This window comes from Mesocricetus auratus, unplaced genomic scaffold (genome assembly GCF_017639785.1).
Source record: "Mesocricetus auratus isolate SY011 unplaced genomic scaffold, BCM_Maur_2.0 Super-Scaffold_100018, whole genome shotgun sequence".
Taxonomy (NCBI): Eukaryota; Metazoa; Chordata; class Mammalia; order Rodentia; family Cricetidae; genus Mesocricetus; species Mesocricetus auratus.
Genome location: NW_024429199.1, coordinates 20103533 through 20123507, shown reverse-complemented (window position 1 = coordinate 20123507; position 19975 = coordinate 20103533). Strand labels below are relative to the sequence as shown.

The 19975-nt window shown below is 37.6% G+C and overlaps 1 protein-coding gene across 3 annotated transcripts in view; it reads right to left on the bottom strand.

Moving 5' to 3' along the window:
- The window catches only part of Lama2 (laminin subunit alpha 2), a 549107-nt gene that overhangs the window by 321700 nt on the left and 207432 nt on the right, over positions 1 to 19975 (bottom strand). For all 3 annotated transcript variants that reach the window (XM_013110210.3, XM_013110209.3, XM_005065788.4), the window contains exons 6-8: positions 19091 to 19180; positions 17441 to 17558; positions 11162 to 11340 (exon numbers count right to left, since the gene is read on the bottom strand). In XM_013110210.3, coding sequence (XP_012965664.1) covers positions 11162 to 11340; positions 17441 to 17558; positions 19091 to 19180 — 387 coding nt within the window. The remainder of the gene's footprint in view (positions 1 to 11161; positions 11341 to 17440; positions 17559 to 19090; positions 19181 to 19975) is intronic.

The following is a 19975-nucleotide window of genomic DNA, read 5'->3' as shown; positions in this document are numbered from 1 at the left end:
CTCCATGGTACATTGCAAAGAATTATGGAAACTTTGAATTAACCTTTGAGTGTTACAAATCTGATTCATACTTGCAATGGCAAGAAGGAGGAAACCAAATCCCTCTAGCTAATTATTATGCTTGATACTGATTAGGAAAACATACCTGAATCAGATTATTGATCAAAAAATTCTCTAACCTCTGAGCCTGACAAACAGACCTGTTTTATTATGAATTCTGTCCTCTCAAAGTAATTCAGATTATTACTAATTAGCCCTTAAGTAAATTTTGCTTAAATATTTCATGTGTGAAATATAAACATGTAAATAAAATCAAGTGTATGTATTTAGTAGATAAATCTAGGATAAAATTAAATTAGTAAGACCAAGGGCCTCAAGCTTCATCTCTAGGCTACATCTCCAAATATTAGGACAACAGTTTTAAGACAATTTACTTCACAATTTTTCAGGCACAAAGCTCTTGATTTTATAACTTTGCAAACTTCTACCCAGATAGTGTTTGTAAAATTTGTATTTTTTCAAAATTCTTTTTTGTAAAAATATTTTTGTAATAATTACAAAAGTTGTATGTTAATTTAATTATGTCACTTGTAAATAAAATTAAACCCAGCTATCAGTTATGATTATGGTAATGTTGTACATTTATCTAACACACCTTCAGATGAAAATGTAAATTTGGGGGAAATGTGAGAATTAATTATTTGAACACTCTGAGAATAATAAGAAGCAGTCAGGAATTACCAAAATTTGATGTTTGAGCTGTGCTGTGGCAGTGCACACCTTCATTCCCAGCACTTGGGAGGTAGAAGCAGACAGATCTTTATGAGTTTGCGACTAGCCTGGTCTACAGAGCAAGTTCCAGGACAACCAAGGCTACACAGAGAAACCCTGTCTCAAAAACCAAAACCAAAAAAAATAGCAATAATAATAATAGTTATTATTATTTAAAAACCAAATTGATGCTTGAAAAACAGAAAGATAAAGCTACTAGAGAGGTCCTTAGAGGGCTGGGTAACAACATTTGGCATATTAACATTCACCAGAGCTTAACTCCTCCATTCTGCATAAAAAAGTCATTCACAAGATGCCAAGAAGTGCAGTGGAAAGAACTAAAAAGAAAACAGAGAACCTTGAGCTGAATTTTCAGTGCTTTGCACAACGTAAACAGGATTTAAACAAACTTGGAAACGAAAGTTAAACACCATGAACTGTCTGTCAACTGTCTCTCAAGCAGCAAATGCTCTCCTCCACTGCTCTATGCACCAGTAACTTTACACATTCAGAATCTTCAGAGGAAGAAAATGGGATCCAGGAGGTTTGTACTTTATCACCACAAATGCACTGTAAGAATGTATGTTCCAAGGCATGAGAAGAAACAAGAAAATGTAGCAATTTTTAAAGAAAGAAAAGTCAATAAAGGTAGACCCCAAGGAGCCCCGGGATTGAAATTAAGGAAGTCAATGGAGGAACTGTAGATATTTCAAATATTTCATAGAATGATATTTATGAGTGATGCACCAAGTATTTCAACTGAAAAACACAAAGTATGAGGAAAGAGTGACGAAGCCAGCTCCAGACAGCAGAAAAAGCGAAATCTCAAGTTTTCAAATTCATTGGTTGTGTTTAATGTCAGATTACAAATACTAGTGCATGTGTGTGGGGGGGGACAGGTAGTCAACCCAATGACATGGTGTCAGATAAAGAAAAACTATTTAGTCTGAAAAACAGAAAAGAAATAAAAAGTGAGAATGACTTCAGAAAACTGCAGGAAACAATCAAGCAACCTGACATATAAGTTGTTAGTCTCAGAAAGAAGAAAGAGAGTACTTTTGGGTATATGCCTAAGAGTGGAATTGCTGGATTTTGTAGTAGACTGATTCCCATTTTCCTCAGAAATCTCCATACTGATTTCCAAAGTGACTGCACAAGTTTGCAGTCCCATCAGCAGTGAAGGAGTGTTCCCCTTTCTCCACATCCTCTCCAGCAAAAACTCTCCTTGGTATTTTTTATTTTAGCCATTCTGACAGGAGTAAGATGGTAACTCAGAGTTGTTTTGATTTGCATTTTCCTGATGGCAAATGATGTTGAGCACATTCTTTTTTTTATTACTTTAATTTTAAATATATTGCTTCACATGTCAATTCCCAGCTCCCTCTCCCTCCCCTCCTCCCGCAACCCCTACCATCCCCCCAACCTCCCACCCTATCCCTACTTCCTTCCACATAGGGGATATATCCAGAGTCTGTCATTTCACTCAGGGCAGGGTCCAGGCACTCCCATTCTTAAATGTCAGACATTTTAGTCACCTCTATTGAGAATTCTCTACTTAGTACTGTATCCCACTTTTTCATTGAATTATATGGTGTTTTTTTTTTGTTTTTTTTTTTTGGAGACTAGCTTCTTGAGTCTTTGTAAATTTTGGAAATCAGCACTCTGTCAGATGCTGAGTTGGTGAATATCTTTTACCATTCTGTGGGCTGCCATTTTGTCTTGTTGACTGTGTCCTTTGCCTTACAGAAGCTTCTCAGTTTCAGGAGGTCCCATTTATTAATTGTCGATCTCAGTGTCTCTGCTACTGGTTTTATTTTCAGGAAGAAGTCTCCTGTACCAATTCATTCAAAGGTACTTCCCACTTTCTCTTCTAAGAGGTTCAGAGTGGTTGGTTTTATGTTGAGGTCTTTGATCCACTTGGACTTGAAGTTTTGTGCATAGTGATAGATATGGATCTATCTGCAGTCTTCTACCTACCAGCATCCAGTTATGACAACACCAATTTTGAAGATGCTTTTTTTTCCCATTGTATAGTTTTAGTTCATGGACCCTAGACAGATGGCTGAGGAGGCCAGCATGAGACTAATCTAGACCTCTGGAATGTGGATGTCAGTGAGGAGGTCTCAGCAATCTGTGGGGATTCTGGTAGTGGATCACTATTTATCCCTGGTGTATGAAAAGACTTTGGGAGCCAATTACACTTGGAGGGATGTGCTCTTGGCCTGAACACATAGAGGATGACCTGGGCCCTGCCTGGGATGATATGACAGACTTTGGGGGTCCCCCATTCAGTGCCTCATCCTCCCTAGAGAGCTGAGGGAAGATGGTTTTGGGGGCTGGTGGGAGCCAGGGAAGGAGGGGAGGGAGAGGGAGCTGGGATTGACATATGAAGCAGACTTGTTTATAATTTAAATAAAAAAGAGAAGAGAACATAGGTCAAATAATACTATTAAGGAAAGAATGGGCCACGAAGGTATGGAGACCTCAGCATTTGGGAACTGGAGGCAGGAGTTGATCAAAGGCTGCCTCAACTACAAGTTTAGGCAACAGCTGTGCTACATGAAACCCTGCCTCAAGAAAACAAAACAATAAAATAAATATCCTCAAATACTCTCAATGTGTATCAAAATCACAGTCAATTTCTAGATAAACTCAGTGAATCATGTAAGATAAGCAGGGAAATCTGGACAGCACACTGCTGTGTGCTGAGACTGGAGAGTGTTTGTGTAAAGTGGCCAGTGGCAAAGCTGCATAATGTCAGTTTCTGTCTGCTTAGCACCCTCCTTCCCTGTATCTTTTCTCTTCCTTCCTTTCTTATCACAAATGTAAAAATAGTTATTTGTTTGCAGAACATACACAGAACATGCACCTAATCTGATAGGCAGGGCAGTTTTTCAATAGTAATTGCTGAGAAGCAAGCTAAAGAAGGTATCTAGAATTCAATGGCATTGGGACAAGCCCCAAATGCCAGAGCTCTAGAAGACTAAAGCCAGAGAGAAATTAATTTGAGGCCAGTCTGGACTGCAAAGTGATTTTCAGACCACCCTAAACTATTTAGTAAAACCTTGGTTCAAATTCAGTCAACCAAACCTCTGTATCAGGTAATTAATTAACGGGGATTACACAAAGTGGGAGCAAGAAACTAATTCCAGTGTGCTTTCATAAGGACCAATGAAATCTAGCAGATGATGGGTACCACACCTGTAAGATGCTCTAGGCTTTAAAGGTAATAGGCGATAGTCAACTCACAAACAAAGCCTTCATGGCAAATATTTGAATGCTTGGAAGAAAACAATACTCTGAAAAGTTAAGATGCATGAGAATGACCTATAAGAGCTAGTCTGTAATTTAAATATTTGCAAGTCTGGCTAGAAGATTTCAATCTGTTAACAATTACAATGTGAAACTCTGTCATACACATACAAAAAATAAAAATGTGAAACCTACTAGGTATAGCCACATATCTAATTTTAAAAGTAAATTAATATCAAATTTTCATTCCCAGCATCCATGAAAAGGGTTCAATGCATAGCTCAGGTATCTCACTGGGAAATTCTAGACTAAGCTGTATTAAATGTTTGAAAGAGATTTAATTTTAATAGTACCTAATGATATTTTTAATCTGTGGAAAAGGAAGCGATTCCTAGCTCTTTTGTTTGAGGCTGGTAAACCATACTACAAATGACTGACAAAGATACTGTTAAAACATAAAATTAAAGTCCCAAATCCCTCTGATAGCAGAACAAAACTCCTTAATAAAATCATCCCTTGCATGAAAATTATAGTATTTTATAAATAAACCATACTTAATGCACAAATGCGAAATTGTTTTCATATTCTGCAAATGAATACAAACTAAACATGAAAAGTGAAAATACATATATTTATTTTAATAGATGCAGAAAAGCATTTGACAAGAATGCCTCAGCACTTTTTTATTATAAAAATGCTCAGCTACCTGGGAAGAGCAGAGAAGTTGCTGAATCTGATAAAAAGGCACCCATAAAAATCCCATAAATCGCATCGTGCTCAATAGTGAATTACTATGTTTATATTTAAAGTAAGAACAAAATAAAAACGTCAGCTCTCACCAATTCTATTTAACAGCAGCATAAATATTTCAAAGAGTGACCCTGACATTATTTGTAGACAAGAGTATAAGTGTACAATTCTAAAAATACTGTAAGAATCCTAGAATCAACAAATGAATTGTAAATAAGTACAGATGATAAAGTCAGTATTACATTTTTTCTTAATAATAAAATGAAAGAATTGGGGAAAAGTGTTACTAAACCATTTAATTACTCTTTGAGAAAGAACAATACAAACAAAAGGCACATTTAAATTTAACCATGGGGATATAAGACCACTATTCCAAAATTTTGTTAGGAATAAATTTTGAAAAGGACATAGAGACTCAAAATTATCATGATTCCTTGTCTCCCTATTAATACATGGATTCCAAGCAAGTAACAAGTAACACGATCTTTATTTGAGAACTAGATTGTAAAATTTTATGGGTAATGAACTGGTGTTTTCTTGGCCACCCTGAAAACATACATACAAATAACATTATACAGACCACACACACACCAACACCATTACCACCACCACCATCACCACTATCACCACCTGTAGGAGGAAGTCTGATGCCGCCATTAAACATGTGACTTATTAGAGGCGCATACAGATGAGGTAATAAAAGGGCGGTTTACCACACCGCTAACCACACCCACTTTAGGCAGGACTAAACACGTATACGTACGTAGGCGGAACTACGTCACTAGCCAGGCCCACTTTTGGGCATGGCTAGGGGCGTTACGGGGGGAAGGCATAAAAGACAGCACACAGGAAGTCTCGGTCTCTTTTCCTGGAGTTCGGCTTCCGGTCCGGCCGCTAGCTGAGAACTAGATCCTCTGGGTTTGGTATCTTGTGAGTAATTTTCTATATTAAATACTTAGCCTTATTTTCAGTAATTGTGTGTCGCGTATAGTTACAGCGTCCGTTGAAGCCAACAATTTGGTGTCGGGAGCGGGATTGAAATCCGGATCCAGGCGCCCCGGAAAAGCGGCTTCTCTTGGCCCGACCAGGCACACGTGGACTCTCCTTTCGCTAAGTTCCTCACCACTTCGCTCGGCAAGGCATGATTCCTGCCGCCAGGAACCAGCACCTACTACCTGCCGGTAAGGTTAGGCGGTATTCCAAGATTTCTCTTGCAGCCACGTGCTGTTTTACTGGCGGCCTGCTGACTCCGGCCACGTGCTCTTTCGCTGGCAGCCTGTTGATTTCGGCCTGAATTACTCCATTGGTAACAAACGGAACTGCTTTATACAATGTCAACAGCTAACACTATGATGCAGGATGTTAAGAATTTTCTTGTTTTTTGTATGGATGGGATTTTAGAAAGGGTTGAGGACCTACCTGAAAGGTACTTCCTACCCACGATGGTGACTATTAGCTTCATAATCAATATAATTTTGTTAATGAAATGGCTCAAAAATAGGAATAAACTTATACAGGTCATACAGTCATCGCAGGATAGTTTTGAAATCTTAATACAAAGGATTCAGGAAGTGCAAAATTCATTGCAGGAGAGTAAGAAAGTGTTGGTAGATAATATTCAGGATATTAAAAATGATAATGTAGGTCTGACGAACAGATTTAAAGAGACGGAACACAAAATTGAATTACTATCAGGAAAAATGTGTTCCACAGAGAGAATTGAAAAATTGGAACATAATGTGGAAACATTTAACGAAAAACACGGTTCCATGTTTGATGATTTCACTAGCAAATTACAAAGACTGGAACATAAAATTGAAATGCTAGCAGAAAAGAATTGTTCCATGTCTGAGAGCAATGATAAACTAACTGATAGAATATCGTTTGTAGAAGGCAGTTTACATGCTATTGAGGTACTTGCTAAGGATGAGAATATTAGAAATTTGGAATCACATGTAAATGATGAATGTAAAAAAATGAAAGATTCCATGACGTCCTTAGAAAATTATTTGTCCCAAGAACTTCAGGAGCTCAGAGAAACAATGATGAATAGACTGCAGGATTTAGAAGACACTCAATCTGATACTTCAGAATCAGAAATACAGGCAACAGGTCAGGACAGGAGTTTCCCAAAGCTTCTCAAATGCCGGAATGATTTCCCTAAGGTTGCTATGCGTTCCCCTATGGTTTTTCCGGTATCTGTAACAGAAAAACCAGCAACGAAAAAACAATCAAATGGTCCCATTGCTTATCACTGGGAGCCTATACAGATGAAGGATCTAAAAAATATTAAGGAGGCCATTGTCCTGTATGGTCTTCATTCTCCCTTTGTCAGAGAGCTCCTAACCTCATGGGCTACTGTAAATAAAGTAACCCCAAAAGACTGGGCCCAATTAGCCTCTGCAGTGCTCGAAAATTCTTGCCAAATTCAATGGAGGGCTTTGTGGAGGCAAGAAGCAAAAGCAATAGAAATTCAGGAATTACAGAACGGTCATGAAGTACCCCAAGACAAGATTCTTGGGGAGGGTCCTTACGCTGACACACAGGTTCAATCTGCATATGACGAGCACATGTTGTCTTTGTGCCGTACAGCTGCTTTAAATGCCTTGGATAAGGTTTGTGAAACAGGAGAGATAATGCAACCCTACACCAAGGTATTACAGGGCCCAAGGGAAAGGTTCACTGAATTTTTAGAGAGATTATCCAGAGCAGTAGAAGTACAGGTAGCGAACCCAGAATCCAGGCGTCTTCTTATAGAATCTTTGGCGTATGAGAACGTGAATCCTCAATGCAGGCAGGTAATTTGGCCATTAAAAATAAGATCAGCGCCATTGGAGGAATGGGTCCTACATACAGCGAACCTGGAATGTAAACGTCAGGATACAGGAGCTTGGGTAGGTGAAGCTATTTCTACAGGCTTGAGGAGGCACCAGGATGCCAAATACCCTACCTGTGATGATATAGAGGCATGGGTAGGGAAGGCAATCTCAAAGAATTTAAATAGGCGTAAAGATGCAACATGCTTTAACTGTGGTAGAATAGGACATCTTAGTAGGAACTGTAGACAACGCATTCCTAGAAATAATGCTTTTACCAGGAATGCATCAAACAGAAGGCCTAAGCCTCCTGGTCTATGCAGGAGGTGTGGGAAGGGGCGCCATTGGACTGATGAATGCTTTTCCACAATAGACAGACAAGGTAGATCTTTAAAGCCAAAAAACGGAACTCAGGGGCCCAACCAAGCCCCAAAAAGAGAGATTATCCGGTCATTCCCAGTGACAGTGGAGGACAGCCTCTCCCAGGACAATTAGAAGATCCACTGCCCATTGTAAATAATACGGCACTGGATAATACATTAGCTCCAGAGGATGAATCAATTACATCAGGAGGAGATACAAAACATATATTTTGGCAAACTTCTATACTGCAGCAGAAAGACACTGGACTACAGAGAAGACTTCTGAACTGAACCAACCGGTGTATTTTAAGGATGTTATGACCTCAGTCTGGAAACCAGGATATGTGTTACGTTGGGGAAGGGGTTATGCTTTTGTTTCCACAGGAGAAGAAAAGGTTTGGGTTCCATCAAAATTAATTAAAATTTGATCAGAACAGAAAACATCTCAGGAGGAGGAAGATAACAGCACATCTACAAATTCATAGTCCACCATGGGTAAAGTGACCTCCTAAAAGGAAAGAGAAGTGTTTTGCTTTTTGCATTCACAGGTAAACTCAGCAAAGAATACTGGACTTATGGATTCCTGTAGAAGAATGAATAGCTACCCTGAGGACCATCAAACAAACAGTATCTCACTGTGTGGTATCAAAGTCTAAATCTCTCTATATTGTTTTTTCATAGTATCCTTTTATCTTTATTTCTTCACATACCTCAGTTCCCATTCATTTAACTGAAGCTGGCTTTGGAGTTGGATTGGCTCTCCTACTCTAAACCCAAGTATATTATTTAAATACAATTCAGAATTTCTGTATTATATCAAAGAGCCATTGATATAAGACAGAAGAAATAAAATGAGGGACTGTTATCTGTGGATTTCTTTTTCTGAACAGTCTAATTTCCTCCAGGTTTTCCATCTTCCCCATTGTCACCTCTTCTGTATGCATACATATGAAAGTTAAGATATTTCTTTGTTAACAGTAATGTTTGAGTTTTCCAGAGAACAAGGGATTTCCTGACAGCAATCTTCAACTGCTTCCGAAAGAGAATGAGGATCCACTTCCTTGACTTTACCTGATTCGACTGGAGGCATCTGAATTGCCCCACATCGTTGACTCCACCTGACAAGCACTATCCTGAAACTGGCTTGAAACTACATCACTCTACACATCTCCGGACCAAGAAACTGAAACAGCACATCTTCTACAATCTGACCAGAGCTTCAAGATAAGAGCTTCAATCAACACTAGAACCCTAGTCAGGAACTTCAATCAAGCATCTCCTGCCATACTGAGACTGTCTGATCTACTGAGATTTTGTTATACTAACATTTTCTTTTCACAGGTCCCCATGAGATTATCATCGTCCCATCTCAGCAGGAAGTAGTTTTGAGAATTCCATGCCCCCTCTCCCTACTATTGATATTATAAGATAGTACACCTGTTAGTGTTAGTTTTCAATTATTTTAGAGTTGGGATTGGAAGGAGGTGTTCATATTTGGGTGTTTCTTTCAGATAAGTTTAGGTTTAGATAGAAGTTTGATACATTTTGTTCATGGACACAAGTTAGTTGTCCTTTTTTAGACTAAAAGGGGAATTGTAGGAGGAAGTCTGATGCCGCCATTAAACATGTGACTTATTAGAGGCGCATACAGATGAGGTAATAAAAGGGCGGTTTACCACACCGCTAACCACACCCACTTTAGGCAGGACTAAACACGTATACGTACGTAGGCGGAACTACGTCACTAGCCAGGCCCACTTTTGGGCATGGCTAGGGGCGTTACGGGGGAAGGCATAAAAGACAGCACACAGGAAGTCTCGGTCTCTTTTCCTGGAGTTCGGCTTCCGGTCCGGCCGCTAGCTGAGAACTAGATCCTCTGGGTTTGGTATCTTGTGAGTAATTTTCTATATTAAATACTTAGCCTTATTTTCAGTAATTGTGTGTCGCGTATAGTTACAGCGTCCGTTGAAGCCAACAACCACCACCACAAATTATTGAAAAAAGAGGCAGTAAATTTTAACCAAAAGGGTGGGTAGGGGTACATCGGAGGGTTAAGAGGAAAGAACAGGAAGCATGAAATGATGTAATTATAATCTCAAAAAGTAAAAGAAAATTTTAAACTTTTTGTGGAAACCCAAATACACAGTTGAAGAGAGAGCCTTGTTTCAAATGAAGTATAAAATGGGTGAACCTGAATTGCTTGACTCCAAGCATGCTAATGTTAGTGGACATAGAATGAGACTGTACAAATTGATCCACATTATATGGTCACATCCTATGATTCCTAAATACTAGATGTAAGTCTAAATCATTATTCCTTTCTAAATACAAAAATTCGCTCAAGATATTGTTTAAAAATTAAAAATGGAAATTTTCTAAATTGATAAAGAATAATATCTTTACGTGAACACATGCTTCATGATAGAAGCTACACAAGTTGCCAACAGGCCTTGAGATCAAAATCAAATATAAAGCGAGACAGTTTCAAACCGTCAGAATGACTAAGATCTAAAAATATTGTCAGCCATAAATATCAGTGGTGACATGGAACTCATAAACATAAACATTTTTGGTGAACATGTAAAATGTCATTAATAAGTTGATAACAATGTGACAAAGCCTTATAAATTTTAATACAACTCTGTCTTATGAAATAACCATTTTATTCTTGAGTATATTTCCAAAAGATTCATTAAAACAAGACCATAACAAGGCATATGTAGAGTTACTAATAAGAATCTGAAAATCACCTGAATATCCATTGATGGGAGAATGGTTGAATTACTTTACATGTTCATGCAAAGGAATATTATTAGTTCTTTTAAATGAGGAATTATTGGTGCATATAGCAAAGATAAATAAATCTTCAAATTATATGATGGGAGAAATTAAGATGCAAATGAACAAGAATTGTATGTTCTAGATTTGGTGATGTTGTTGATCATTTACTGAAAGGTATACAATTTTCTCAGATCAGAAGACAGTTCTGCTTGAATGTGTTTCAGTTTGAGGAATTCAAAGGAAACTTTGCTGGAGTGCTTATAACACTGGGTACCACATCCACATGCCACACCTTCAGGTAAGAAAAGTTTCCAGTCACCTTTTAAAGGGTGAAGCCCAATGTTTTAGAGATGCTGTAAAAGTCTGTTTGGAGTACATAACTTATGAAAAGTCAAAAATAAAACTTTATGAAAGAACAGTATACCTTACCCCTTTTGGTCTGAAGAATCCATCAATACATGTTTCACAATTTATACCAGCAGTATTTTCTGTACAGTTGATGCACACACCCCCTCCGATGTACTTCCCATGTATATTTAAGCTTAGATTTCTTCTGGCAACATTTTCATCATAATAGCACTCTTCAGCTTTTCCATGACAATTGCATGCTACAATCAAAACACAAAGCAGTAAGTACTAACTTCGTGCTTAGAATATATTTAAAAATATTTTATTATCCATACAGCATAGATACACAAGTCCTTTAAAGCATTTTACTTATTACATATATGTCAATAAATAAACCTATTCTTGTAATGAATTTGAAATAATTAAAATCTATAAATTCAATGAGTGTTGAAATGTCAATAGTTCACTGGTTTTTCATATCTAACTACAATTTCATGTAGTTTAATCTGCACTCTATTGTGACAGATAAATTATTGAACAAAGCATTGAATTATTAACACTCATGTAATCTATGATGAATAATGCCCATGTGTGATGACCCTCTATACTATGTCCTGTGGATAAAATGGACAGGGAGTAGTTAATTAGTCCAGTTTTTCATCATTAATAGCAAACAAAGCTTTTCAATAGGCTAGATTCTCTGCTAGTCATTTTATATTTGCTGCTATTGATTTCAGTTGCAATGAAATGCTCTTCATACATCACTAACCAAATCAGAGACAGGGGAAATCACATACAAACTGCTATCCTTAGTATTGGTCACTGTTCTGAAGTGAGATTCAAAAATCTGCATTCCCAACTACTGGCTCAGTCCTCTCGAATCCTTTCCAGTTAGTGAGACAGGTTCACAGTAGGTATCAAGAAATCAGAACAGAATGAGACCTCAGAGTAGTTTGAATTGGATGTTCTTGCCCTTGATTAGCAGTGATGCGACTGACATAAGTAATGTCCTCCTTTGGCTGGGACTCAGTTTCCATATGAAGCATGAGACAGTCAATAGCCATTTAGCAGATAGGGATGTTTAAAAGCCTCCAATGAGATGATGCATACAACACCATTACCATAGTGCCTTTTAAATAAGTTCAATTGATTTGTTCTGCTCTTCACCCTCTTTATCTTTTTCATGTTGCATTATAGGAATTCAAGACAGTGGGGAAAAATCACTTTTCCCAGAAAAGACTTGGCTTTTAAATATATATTGAATTTTTATAAGGATGAGATCCAGGGAATGATATTTGTGAAGTCTCCTTCCTCCCACATATTTTGTTATCTGTTCTTTCATTGATTTGTTTTATGTACTGGAGGGCATGCGCACACAGTACATGTATGTACATAGCTGTTTTATGTATTTTATACTCTTCTGTACTGTTTGACCTAACAATAACTTTTCTTTCCATAACAGCATGGGTATCACAGCTACATTGAATACTACTGGAGAGGAGGTATGAGTCAATGCCACATTAAGGGACAGTTACAACTTGTCAGGGGGTTTTCTTCTTAAGCAACAGTGCACATATACTAGCATTAGTGGATAAGGTTAAGGGGTGGAATCTGGTCTATGAAGCCAAACTCCTTCCTATGTTAAGCTGAAAGACTTTGAAGAGTATTTTGTTACCATTTTATGACTTACTTCTTTGGTTTTGTACATGAATAGTACTTAAAAATTCTGGAGAGACATGATTCAAAAAATGTATTAGTGATAGCAACTAAAAATAATGCAAAGATTATTAGAACATGACCTGTGTACATATATGATACCATCTGTGGGCTAAATTATTAAAAGTATAATTTCTATTTTAGACTAAAGGCATGTCAACTAACTTGAATTTTAATAGATTGAAAACAATGGCCATCAAAATGTTCTCCTAGATGGCTCTCTACCCAACAGACATGATGAAAACCATCCCTTCATAACCTCACTAATATTGTAACTTATTAATAACATTATTAATAATATAATTAGATATATCAAGCACTCAAGTATTTGTTAGGAGGAAGAATGCATACACAGACAAATAAAGCAATATTTTCCTTGTCTTAATTGGTGTGTCCTGGTTTTAAGAATCATCTTCTTTTGTCTGAATTGTTAATGCCATGTTTCTCAAAAGACATAATTGTTTTGTTTTTGTATAACAGCATTATTGTTTTTCTTACTGACATGTAAGACCTCTTAATACAGTAAGAATGATATCTCCTTGTCATGGTTGTTTAAAAAGCCTTCTCCAACGTGCTGATTTTTGATTTATAATATAATAATTTCAATATATTTGTAGAGTTTCAAGCCATATTCTAGGGAATACACAGAAATAAATATAAGTTTTTATACATTATAAATGACTTTGTGGGTTTAGGAAAAGACAAACGAATATTTAAACATTCTCTTTTTAATATATATTATACGAAACTGAAAATTCTGCTGTCAATAGAGATGGAAGTGTGTAATGAAATACAGAATTACCTACCCAGTATTTAGAATGGGTGGTGCTGAGTATATAAACTGCGAGCTAATGTTTGATGTTTGGGCAGAAGCCCTTATATTTCCCACAATCTGAACCCTTTATGTTTTTATCAGCATCAGTGATGCTGTGCCCAACTCTGCGTGGATGACTTCAGAGGACAGGGATGGTGTCTGTTATCAGTGAGGCATTTTCTATGTTTTCAACCAGGAACTTTCTACTCCACAGAAAATCCTTTAAAGTCTTAGTAACAGAATGAAAATTTGTCACTATTCAGCGATACATCTTGCTTTAAATAAACCCAAATTAAACTCAAATTAATTAGAAATAATTATCTTTTGTATATGGAGAATTTTCCTATCATAAGAGAATTTCCTAAATATTAAACTTGAAAGGAGACATTTTATGTTTACCTTTAGAAACGGATACATTGCCAATGATGTGATGCCTAGCTAACTTATAATTAAGATACCCATCATTAATTTCTGGGCTTTGAATATCTTTATTCTTCAGAGTATGGAAGCACACTTTCTAACCCACCTTACAAAAAGAAAGAAAGACTTACAGTCCCCAACATTTTAAAATTATATTAGAACAAATTGATCCTGCTAGATCAGGGATGGCTGAGAAGAGCTGTAAACAAAGAATGGACATATAATCTGTCTGGGCATTCAGTGGTGGCTAAGCCTCTTCATTTGTCCACTAGCAATAGAAACAGGTAGACACATATCAAAGATACTCCAAGTATGGATAACACATGTAGCACTAAAATCACAAAAGTGTGGGTTTTATGATTGGAGAATATTTTATTCAATTATCTTGAAGTCTTACCATGTCTAAAATATGAGCCACAATAAGCATAAATGGAGTTTCTTTATATTCAACATATAGGGCATGGTTTATTTACTTGACAGCAAACCTGCATTGGAGACCTTTCATACATTTGAACTTAAAATATATAGTTTAGGCTGGCTCACTAAAATATTTATATCAAATTCAACTGAATTTGGCTTCCTGCAAGTTTGAGTCTACAATTCTGCCGAACTGTGTGTGCTGAGATCTTTGCTTGCCCTACAAAAATCTACGAAAATAGAATTTCCTAGGATTAGGTCACATGGGTTGGAAGAATGGCTCAGAGGTTAAGAACACTGACTGCTCTTCCAGAGGACCCAGGTTCAATTCCCAGCACCCACATGGCAGCTCCAAACTGTCTGTAACTCCAGGATCCAACACCTCTCCCAGACATATATTACCTAAAATACCAATGCACATAAAATAAAAACAAATAATGATATATCTAGAATTCAGGTCACTAAGGTAGACTACTTGACCAAATTAGTATCTCAGACAGTAGATTGTTTATTTCCTTCAGGAAAAACATTCATTTTATCACTAAGGTAATAGTTTCAAGTATGAACACTTGTCAACATATTATTCACTATTTTTCATTTCTTTCACTTTTTCTTGGTACTCATTGTCCATCAAATGTTGTAGCATAATTTGTGCTAATAATCACCATAGATACCACTTTATTATAATTAGTTCTATAGTGATGTTGCTATAAAGAAACTATTTAAAGCAGTAGACTATTGAGAATCAGTATGTCAAAGCCATAATTCTCCTCCCACATTTACCAAAGCACTCATTAGGGTAGTTGCTATATGGAATTAATTTAATGACTGTTTACCACTGTAGTTGGCATCATGAAAATAAGAGAGTGGGTCCTAAAATTGAGGTGGACCAAAGTCTCATGCAATTGCCAACTTTATTCAGAGCATCAGACAATTTATACTCTGAGGGTTAAGAAGGGTCATGTGAGTAAGGTGTTACATGGATAAACTGTACAAGGCAAAAACATGTTTTTCCATATATGCAAGAGAATAACAACAGCTGAAGTGAACTTGCTCCTATCCACTACACCTGGGAAGAGCATGGGGAGCACATTCCAAAAACAATTCTGTGTTTTGAAGAAACTAAGGTCACAAGACTCTCATCTTGTTTTCTCACTCAAAATTCTCACGTGACTCCATTCTTTGGCTGACTTCCCATAATGTCCATCTACTGAAGGAAAGAAATGTGGAATATGTATACAATGGAATACTGTTAAGACAAAGGATGGACTATTCCATTAGTGATCAAATGAATGGAATCAGGTTACATTATGTTAAATGTAATAAACCGGGTACCAAAAGACAAACACAGCATGACCTCACTTGTATGTCTAATCTAATAAGCGTGAACTCACTAAATCTGAAACTAGAATGCTGATTAACAGAAATGGGCAAGACGGGATAGGAGGCTGAGATGGGCAAAGGCTGGTCACTGCTTACTAACTTATAGTTAAATAGAAGAAGTAACTCTGCTGTGCCATTTACAGTATTGTAATGCACTGCACAAAATGATGATATACTATTCCACAGAGGAGTGGGTTCTGACTAGTTTTTCTACTAAGATATAATGATTTAAGATTTGAACAGGAAGCTGGGCGTTGGTGGACCACGCCTTTAATCCCAGCACTCGGGAGGCAGAGGCAGGCAGGCGGATCTCTGTGAGTTTGAGGCCAGCCTGGTCTACAGAGAGAGTTCCAGGACAGCCTCCAAAACAATACAGAAAAACCCTGTCTTGAAAAAACAAAAAAGAAAAAAAAAAGATTTGAACAGTATATACAGTGTATATATACCAAACACACAGGATCCCATAAACTCATACAATTTTAAATGCCAATTTTAAAGAGTGATACTTGTGACCACAAAGCTTCATGTCTTGACCTCCTTGTCATCTTCCAATATCTTCTGTGGCCACTGCTCATCAGCATAGCACATCCTAAGTGTGACTAATGAATCCTTTCATTCTCTGTTAATAGCCTGGTTCTAGCATAAAGATAAATTCTCACCTTTGACTGGACTCTGGTACTCAGTGCTGTTTAAAGGGTATTTGAGGAGGGTTCTTAAGCGATTATCCGGACCAAGGGAGACAATACAGACTCTACAAGTATCTGTGTTCAAAAGACATCGCCACAGACTAGGTTTCACTCACTGCTCATCTCTGTTTCTATTTATGTGCATGGACATCCCGTTGTTTATGCTTTTATGTTGTCTGCCTGTACTTGTAAGTTTGTGTGTCTATTTATGTGTGTTTGGAGGCTTTTGTGTTGTGTCTTTGTGTGTGATCATATAGGTATTTGTTAGCGACTATGTACATTTGTATGTCTTTGTGTTTATGTTTTTTGTATTCCTATGTGTTTCTATGTCTGTGTTTTGTGCATGTGTTGTTTATTTATATTTATATATGTGTTTTACATGGTTTTGTGTGTTTTCATGTTTGTGTGTGTCTGTATGAATAGTTGTTTTTAGTTTGTGTTTGTTGTATATTTTTGTATGTTTCAGATGTGGTTATGTGTATTTATGTGTCTCCATATGTTTTTATGTTTGTTGGTGTCTTATGTTACAAGTACTGACTTTTTCCTGATGAGAAAAAATTTACAATATTTTCCATAATCCTTATATTTATGATAAGTTAATAGCATTTGATAAATATTTCGACATTGAAGATGAAATCCCAAGAAACCTGAGGTAGTAAGATAGTTGCTTGACTTTAATCCCAGCACTCATGAGGCAGAGGCAGGCGGATCTCTGTGAGTTCGAGGCCGGGCTGGACCGATAGCCTCTGAAACAATACAGAGAAACCCTGTCTTGTAAAACCCCCCCCCAAAAAAAAGATAGTTGCTTGATGAATTTACTAGCTGGAATATGAGACTATCTAACCCACATTAGCTCACAATGATGTCCTCTGTGACCCTAGCCAAGCAGAATGGCAGGGTTGTCCTCTCAGGTCAGGAGCATACCTTCACACTCAGTCTTGGTGAGGAAAGTCCCAGCTCTCCAGGGCTTCTGATGAAATCCAGGGCAGCACCTGTCACAGCTCTCCCCACAGGTGTTGTGCTCACACTCACAGCGTGATTTCTAGCCACAAAGGGAGAGGGGGAGACTTTGAGTTTTGTATAGAACCACTGAAGAGGAGTTGTCTTTGAAAGGTGGGTGTAGAAAAGGAAAAGCGTCTAGACTATGCATGAAAATGTAAAATTAGGGTCAGCATGTGTGGAAGACAGTGCAGGTACCAGGGGCTTACAAATGATCTGCAGCAGTGGGGGCGGTCCCTGCTGTGGCAGGAATCACTGGGTTTCAGTTCTGAAGAGAGAAGAGAGGCCCAGTTGAAGACTGAGTTCTCATTCTCCAGTGCCTCGAGACTCTCTTTTCTGGGGTACATGCCTAATGTAAACCTTACCTCAAAGCATGACACATGCCTTTAATCCCAGCACTCAGGAGGTAGAGGCAGGTGGATCTCTGTGAGATTGAGGCCAGCCTGGTCTACAGAGTGAGTTCCGGGACAGCCCCCAAAACAATACAGAGAAACCCTGTCTGAAAAAACCAAAAAAGAGAAAAAAAAGTTTCAGAAATGACAAGGTGGCTAGTCTAGTCCTCACTGCACATCTAGGTCCTTAGGAAAAGCAGAAGTTTAGAATCTGTTTACATGGCTTTTGTCTCTGTGCCCTGTCTTCTAGTCTCTCTATTCATAGCCTTTCCACGGCCACTTTTAGGGTCCTTAATACCTGGGAAACACTGTTCATTGGTGACCTTGATAGATAGCATGGAGCAAGCTACACTCAAACTAGTCTGGAAATATCAACTGGGATCTCCTTTCTCCCTGGGAGATGACATTACATAAGTCTTTAATCAGAAAACTAACTTTGGGTATCACATTATTTGTAGTAGACTTTTAGTAGATGCAAAAGGCAAAAACAAAACAAGAAAACCCTTCATGGCCTTATAGACACCCACTTATTTTCCTATTCAATATATTTCCTCCATATGCTGCACAGTTGATGATTATGAATTTCATCAGTTTGTTTATGACAGGAGAAAAACACATGCTCATTTGTCTTCTTGAGGTTATGCTCACCTAATGCATTCGTTGTCTTAATGAAAAGTCCTACCCAAAAGCTTTCAGGCCTGAGCTTGGCAATTTCAACAGTCGAATACTCTCTTCCACCTGATTTCTTATTGTCCCTCCCCCATGTCAGCTTCCTGTCACAGGGACACTTATATGCTTACCTCCGTGCACAATTTTCATTTCTTTGCATGATTTTTTTTATTAAAAAATTCTAAGGGACCAGACAGGTAGATTGATGGCAGGCATTCTTACAAAGCTAAACTGTGCAGTGGGCTGCCATAGCTAGAGGGGCTTCAAAACAGACACCACTTTGGAACCCTTTATGGGAAAAGAAAACTAATCTGTTTTCTGATGCAGTGATGGCTGGATTCAAAGTCTATCATCTTAACTGCCAGCTCCATTTCACCCTGGCAAGGCTGGCTGTTAAAGCACTTAAGTGGGGACCTGACACCCATTCACAGCATTTCCTTTCAATAAAGTCTCTCCTGAAGTATTTTACAGTGTGGCATTTCATTTTGCCTAAGCGTCCTTTAAATATACATACATTTGTTGCTGGATCAAGTGGACAAGCCCGGGCATGACCATAACAAATGCACATCCCGCCAACTGAAATATCCTTGACTGAGTAGTAATACTGAAAAAAAAGAAAGAAAGAAATGTCAGCATAGCTAAGAGGGGAGAATAGGAAGAGGAGAAAGAAGGAGCAGGGCAATCAGTTAAAACTTCACCTTTGCCTTTGGACATCCTTAGAAGCATCCTTGTGTTTTCTGAGATGAAGTAACTCTTAGCTTTGCAACTCACAGCTCCTGAGAAGGTCTTCAATTTGTGTTACATGTCCACCTTGGGGATTTCCTTCTCAGGGCATTATAGTGTCCCAGGCTGGAGTAAGCTATTACCACAGCAGTTTTGACCTTGAGGCTGAGTAATTTTTCCGAAGTTGTTTTACACAGTTTCTCATAAAACAAACTCTTTAGTTATGATCATGAGAAACAGAGTATTTGTGAATCAGAATATCCCATTTTTGCTTGATAAATTTGAATTGGAACAATAGCTTTAAGGGAAACTGTGGTGATAATAATATAAATTTTATACAGATTCACAAGGAATGTGGAAGGAAAAAAGCGTAAAGTGAAGGTTTGATATGCAGAAAGCTTGCTTTATGGTTATGTTAAAATGTTCTTACAACTGCTTTCCTATCTGAAATTAACACAAAGCTACAGTCATTGTCATTTTAAACTACCTGCTATTTTTAAGATTCATAATTATAGAGCTGGACTAAATTGAAAGTTTAATTAATATGTATAACATTTTATAATCATTAGACTTTTTTTACATTATCATTTACTATCCAAATAACTCTTTCAGGGAAAGAAAGCGCTCTTATTACAACTACATACAAGAAGAAATGGCAGCTTCAGTAAGAATAAAT